The sequence below is a fragment of the Myotis davidii genome, unplaced genomic scaffold, assembly GCF_000327345.1.
Source record: "Myotis davidii unplaced genomic scaffold, ASM32734v1 scaffold147, whole genome shotgun sequence".
Taxonomy (NCBI): domain Eukaryota; kingdom Metazoa; phylum Chordata; class Mammalia; order Chiroptera; family Vespertilionidae; genus Myotis; species Myotis davidii.
This window is the reverse complement of record NW_006383010.1, coordinates 10298279-10305165: the sequence shown is the minus strand read 5'-3', so window position 1 is coordinate 10305165 and position 6887 is coordinate 10298279. Positions and strand designations below refer to the sequence as shown.

General features: G+C 41.8%; 1 protein-coding gene across 1 annotated transcript in view; it reads left to right on the top strand.

The window, feature by feature from the left end:
* The window catches only part of TAAR5 (trace amine associated receptor 5), a 7127-nt gene extending 2440 nt beyond the window's left edge, over window positions 1-4687 (top strand). The window contains 2 exon segments of the mRNA XM_006778487.2: window positions 1730-1814; window positions 3695-4687. Of these exon segments, the coding sequence (XP_006778550.2) occupies window positions 1730-1814; window positions 3695-4687 (1078 nt within the window).
* The last annotated feature ends 2200 nt before the right edge of the window (window positions 4688-6887 follow it).

The following is a 6887-nucleotide window of genomic DNA, read 5'->3' as shown; positions in this document are numbered from 1 at the left end:
CCCCCAGCCTTTTCCTTCTATGTCCACCCACTGCCCCAAACCTGTCTCTTCTGAATCCTGCTTTGTGTTAGGGTTGGGTGTGCATAGGTATGTAATTACTCACCTGATATAATTAAAGGCTAATATATAAGTTGTCCCCTTGACCAGGAGTTCGACTGGGAGTTCATCTGGGAGTTCGACGAGGGGGTGAGCTGGCCAGCCAACCACCCACGGCCCCTCCCCCCAGCTGGCCCTGCCCCACCCCGATCAGGGATAGAGCTGGCCAGACCCTGCCCATGCATGAATTTGTGCACCAGGCCTCTAGACTAGCCTATAAGCTTTTTCATTTGTTTGGATGAGTTCGACTGGGAGTTCATCTGGGAGTTCGACGAGGGGGTGAGCTGGCCAGCCAACCACCCACGGCCCCTCCCCCCAGCTGGCCCTGCCCCACCCCGATCAGGGATAGAGCTGGCCAGACCCTACCCATGCATGAATTTGTGCACCAGGCCTCTAGTCTAGCCTATAAGCTTTTTCACTTGTTTGGACCTGTCCCACCTCATCCTACAGGCCCTGCTGATGGATGCAATATATTATTACCTTTAGAATTATGCCATTTTTGCAACCTTCTATTATTCATGTTGGAATCCCACGGTGCTTGACATGGTGCCTTCCCATAAAAATCTCTGAGCACATTCACTGGATGACTAACACATAGAAACTTTGAGGAAAGTGAGAAAGAGTTACTCAAATTCAGAAAAATAAACAATTATAAAACAAAGAATGTTAGACAGTGGGGGCTTCTTTTCTTGGAAGGGAAGATGGTGAAAAGAGCCTATATGTAAAGAAGAAATTGAACTCCTGTTCTAATGGGCTTTGGTCATATGTGCACAATGTTGTGCTGGGGAACTCGAGCACAGGGCCAGCAGAGGCACACAGTGGAAAATGATTCACCAACTCAGAAACGCTTGCCACATATAGAAAGAAGCTTTCATGCTCATGCAGTGAATTTCCTGAGACTGGAAATTAGGTTGTCCCTTCCTTTTCCTAATGTGTCAATAGTCCAAGTGCTTCCCAGAAAAGTTTGGTCATGTAGAAATATTGTTCACTATCTTATGGATTGACAAATTGGAAAATTTTTAAATGGAACATACAAACTTAGGATGTTCATATGTGGCTGGAGCAATTTATTCATTAATGTTTTCCTATGTTTGCCGGAAGTAGGTTGCTTTTCATAACAATAACTTAAGAAACTGGTAGATTGCAAAGAAAATATTTGTTAACATTACCATAGATTTTAATGTTAAGCATATTTTATTGTAGTAATCCTTATAGTAATATCGGGACATTTGGTTAATCAACCCCTCTCTATTCTCTGACGTGGCCAACAATATCACACCTCTATGTAGGACATCTAATCCTAAGGTTTCTAATGTTCACAGACATACATCTTAAATGCATTCATAAACCTTTCTGCTTTTTAAAAATCTGCCCTTGCTATTGGGAAATTACTCATTACTCCAAAATACATGAGAGAATCATTGATTGGCTGCCTCCTCCATGCCTCCTACTGGAAATTGAGCCCGCAACCTGGGCATGTGTTCTTGACTGGAATCGAACCCAGGACCCTTCATTCTGCAGGTCAGTGCTCTAGCCACTGAGCAAAACTGGCTCGGGCCTAAAAACCTTTTTTGAGAGTTTCCCCCTATAGGCCTCATTCCAGTTGTAAGATATTTGTTCCTATTTTTTACAGATTCTTGGTCAGCTTAGAGTCATGGGTCTTAGAGTCCCTGGCTGACTGCATGTGGATTATGACTTGCAATATAAGGGGTGTCATGGTATGTAGTAAAGTAAGAGGCTTTCTGGTCTAATTAACTTCTGGAGTCAGAAATCTATTTCCACGCACATGGACTTGGTATAAGGCAGTTTTAAGCAATCACCACTGGTTTAGCTAGGGTTTTGTGGAGAAGGTGAAAGTATAAGCCAACTTTTTTCATTTGTTTGGACCTCATCCTACAGGCCCTACTGATGGATGTAATCTATTATTACTTTTAGAATTATGTCAGTTTTGCAACATCAGTTTGACTTATATTGTAAACTGATTTCACCAAGAGGCATTCCACCTTCTGAAGGTTTGGTATCAAGAAATAGAGATGAGCCCTCGTTGGTTTGGCTCAGTAGATAGAGCATCAGCTTGCAGACTGAAGGGTCCCTGGTTCAATTCAGTCAAGGATATATGTCTTGGTTGTGGGCTCGATCCCCAGTAGGGGGCATGCAGGAGACAGATGATCAATTGTTTCTCTTTCCTCATTGATGTTTCTATCTCTATTTCCCTCTCCCTTCCTCTCTGAAATCAATAAAAATATATTCAGAAAAAAAAGAAATAGAGATAATACCTTTGTGATGTACAGACATATGAATCTAATTGTAGGTACTATTACTGATGGGGAGAAGCGGGGGTGGGGGTGGGGGTGGGGACGGGGAGGATACGTGATGATCTAGAAAAATGGCAGAACAAGAATCTAACTCTTCTGTGTCCAGGTGAACTGCTTCATCTATCGTGATTTCCTTAACCAGTACAAAACATAGAGCTTAAAGAAGACAAGATAAATTCAGTGTGGGGATCACAAACCAAAGGATTTAGGATTAGTTATTCTCAATTATTTCTCTTGTTGAGAGAAATGTATATAAAAAAATCCTCAAGCAGTAGGGATATATGAAACTCACTGAAAAGTTTAAAGACTTTACAAATCCAGTATTCAATTTTCATCTCTAATTAATTGGCAGGATTAATAATGACGCTCTACTGAGAAGGAAGCAAACTACTGAGACCTGTGAGTGTAAACTAGGTCCCTTGGTACTCGTTCAGTGCTCATTTGCATACCATACCATATGGAGAGCTAGTTTCTATTTGGAGTATAAGATCATTAACTAATTGCACAACTGTCATCTTTGCAGATGGAAGAGGGTTCTACATACCTATGTCTACCTGTTACCAGAAGGACTTTTTCCCATAAGTGATTCTGATCCCTACCTCTGTAAGTAGCTTGGAAACTCTGAATTCAATTTATTAGAACTTGCTTAAACATTTTACAGACCAGTGTTAAGATAGATAAAATACTTTTTCATATCAGATAGTTTTCCCAAGATGTATAAATATTGTGTGTTAACTTTAGAAATTGTGCAGTATGCAAAACTGAAACTGGGCAATTTCATTCCTTTAATTACTTGTATGCTGGATTTTTTTCCCTTGGGAAGAGTTGACATATTATAAAAAAACTTAAGCTATTGATTTTTTTGTTAATTTATTTTGTTAATTCTCAAAAAGAGGACCCAGAAGTTACTTTTTACCCAAGTAATGATTTGTTAACAAGATTTTTTTCTTTGAGAAAACATTTAGTTTACATCCTTCTTCTTTTTCCTTAAGGATAACATCTAAACTAGCTTCAAAAGTTCCCAGTCAGACAAACCAGGGCCAGATTCAGGTCTTATGAGACCTTGAATCCTGTGCTGCATTTGGCTTTCAGGGTGCATTTGATTCAGTACCCAGGGAAATCATACTAGGTTCCAAATTGCCCTTTAGTTCCTCTCTAGATTTCACTTTCTAATTGTTTAGCAGATAAATAATTTCCTTTTTTTTGGTGTGTGGACAGGAGGCCTGTTTTCAGAGAGAGAGGAGGAAGAGTAGGAACCATAAATGAGCACTGTCCTCAACCAGAGTGCTGGAGAATATCCCATGACGTTCTGCTACCAGGTGAATGGGTCTTGCTCCAGGACTGTCCATCCTCTGGGCATCCGGTTGACCATCTACCTGGCCTGTGCAGCAGGCATAATTATTACAGTCCTAGGAAATTTGTTTGTGGTGTTCACTGTGTCCTACTTCAAAGCACTTCACACTCCCACCAACTTCCTGCTGCTTTCTCTGGCCCTGGCTGACATGCTTCTGGGTCTGCTGGTACTGCCACTCAGCACCATCCGCTCAGTGGAGAGCTGCTGGTTCTTTGGCGACTTCCTCTGCCGCCTGCATACCTACTTGGACACCCTCTTCTGCCTCGTCTCCATCTTTCATCTCTGTTTCATTTCCATTGACCGCCACTGTGCCATCTGTGAGCCTCTGCTCTATCCCTCCAAGTTCACAGTCAGGGTGGCCTTCCGGTACATCCTGGCAGGGTGGGGGATGCCAGCAGCTTACACTGCCTTCTTTGTCTACACAGATGTAGTGGAGCGAGGGCTCAGCCAGTGGCTGGAAGAGATGCCTTGCGTGGGCAGTTGCCAGCTGCTGTTCAATAAGTTTTGGGGCTGGTTAAACTTCCCTGTGTTTTTTTTCCCCTGCCTCATCATGATCAGCTTGTATGCAAAGATCTTCGTGGTTGCTGCCCGGCAGGCCCAGCAGATCAGCGCCTTCAACAAAAGCCTGGCTGGAGCTGCCAAACGTGAAAGAAAAGCTGCCAAGACCCTGGGCATCGCTGTGAGCATATACCTCTTGTGCTGGCTTCCCTTCACCGTTGACACGCTGGTGGACAGCCTCCTTAACTTCATCACACCACCACTGGTCTTCGACATCTTCATCTGGTTGGCTTACTTCAACTCGGCCTGCAACCCCATCATCTATGTCTTTTCCTACCGGTGGTTCAGGAAGGCTTTGACACTCATCCTGAGTCAGGAGATCTTCTCACCTCGGACACCCACTATTGATTTGTACCGAGAATGACTCCGTGACCTGAACTCAGGCAAACGGTAGAGGCTTGCAGGAAAGATAGTGATGCTGTAGCAATGGTGGGGTGGTGTCATGAGTTTTGGGGCATGCTTCCAGGCAGCCTGGTTTAAGTGGACGGGAGAAATTAACTTCTCTTCCTTCATTGAATGTTCCTATAGTAGTATGTAGGAAGGAGAGAGAGAGGGAGAGAGAGAGAAAAAAGAGAGAGAGAGAGAGAGAGAGAGAGAGATCATCTAACTATTTATTGGATAAATTAAAACTGTGAAAATATTTGAGTCCTCATTCATTACTTTCTTGAGACAACTAAGATAGGAAGGTGGGGGAAAAAAGCACCACGGTCAGGATTTCCTAGTCTTACCACATGGTAGGGCCGGGTGTGACCACTTCAGCAATCTTTGACTTTCACCCCCATCACTGATTTTTTTTTTCATTTTAAAAATGAAGGGTTTGTAACTGTTTGTTTTCTAAGGAGTCCTTAAGCTCAAATATCACATAATCTCACTTTGGGAAGCATTGTTTGAGTCCTAACTTCACCTTATTGTTCATAATCATAGTCAAGTGTTTGGAACATTTTTCAAAATGTTCCCTTTAGGCTCACTGTCTCCTTGGAATCCAATCACTAAACAGGTTTGTATGCCAGGTTTGTCTATTTCCATGACCATAGAGTAACTGTATTATTTTTTAAATGTGTTTATATTTTTAAAGAAATATTTTTTCTCCTTTTCCTTTATAAATAGAAATTTGAAAATATGTGGAATATTTTCCACACAAAAATAATAAAAATAAAAGTGATAATGAACCACATCTCACCACTTTAGTATTTCTTTCTTTTTTTTTTAAATCACACAACTTAGAGCTACTCTCTTTTGACTTTATGATAGTATATGATTTTATTTGGAAAAACAAGTACCTATGCCACATGTTTCCTCAGAATCGAACCACATGTGAATAGCATGTCCTTCTCCTGAGCAGGATGACTTTGTGATCAAATGTGAACAGGAGTCAGTGGCAATCAGACCTCACCATTAACTGCGATAGCCTGAAGCCTGATAAATGCTCATGTTCATCTCCACTGGGAAGTAGCTCAATAAGCAGAATCATTTCTTGATGTTTTTTGTACTTGCTTAGAATTATTGTTTTGTCACGTGTATGTTTTTAAATTTCCTGTTTCATAAAAACAGCATGATTTCAAATTCCAAGATAGAGCCTTCTCGTTAAGTATGAACCTGACCATTATTTTTTCTCTAAACAGCTCCCAATTTAATTATATTGTTTTCTTACAATTTGGTCAAACCAGGTTACAGCTCACCACAGCTACAGCATGTATGAATATATAACACCTATGGATGTCTATGTATATCAATATAAATATGTGACCCATATGCCATCTATACGACTAGGGGTTTTGAGCAGGGCCATTTCCATAGCAAGAGCCCTTTTGTATTGCTTCTGAATAGCTCTGTTCCATAAACTTAGTTCTGCAGGGACATCAAGAATCAAGAAGTCACATTAATAGTGACCCACAAAGTGCGTGAATCAGGTTCCTCTTCTATGTTGAGTTTAAGTTCCCGTAGCTTTATTTCTGGAACTGTAATAGCTGCAAAGTTGGAATTTCAGAGAAAGACTTTGATCATCAAAGAGAAGGAATTCACCATGCCTGGTCCTGACCCTTGGCACCTACCACATGATGCCATGGAGTTTTTTCTGCCCCTCCCCTGAGAACAGGTTGTCTCCATAGCAGCTGCTCCTTCAGCCTGGGTCCCAGAATGAGAAGATGCAAGGCAGACCTGCAGCTCACCTAGAGCTGGGAGCAGGGCAGCTGTCATCGCAGCCCTCATGTGACATGAGCAGAAAGTAAATGTTTATTGTAAATCATTGGAAGCTTGTTTGTTATGCTGAAAAAAGTGACTAATATACACAAAATTCCAGTGAGTGTGTCATAGTGTCTTCATTTTGTCTCACTCTTAACTTAGCCTGGAAGTAGCTGCCAGACTTGAAAGTGATCTTTTTCTGCTTGCACATTTTGACCACGGCACGTATATTATGAGATATAACACCAGTCATCCTGGAATAGTTTGGAACCACAGGGCAAGCTTTCTTAAAAACAAATATTTGCCCTAGCCTGTTCGGCTCAGTGGATAGAGCATCAGCCGGTGGACTGAAGGATTCTGGGTTCGATTCTGGTCAAGGGCAC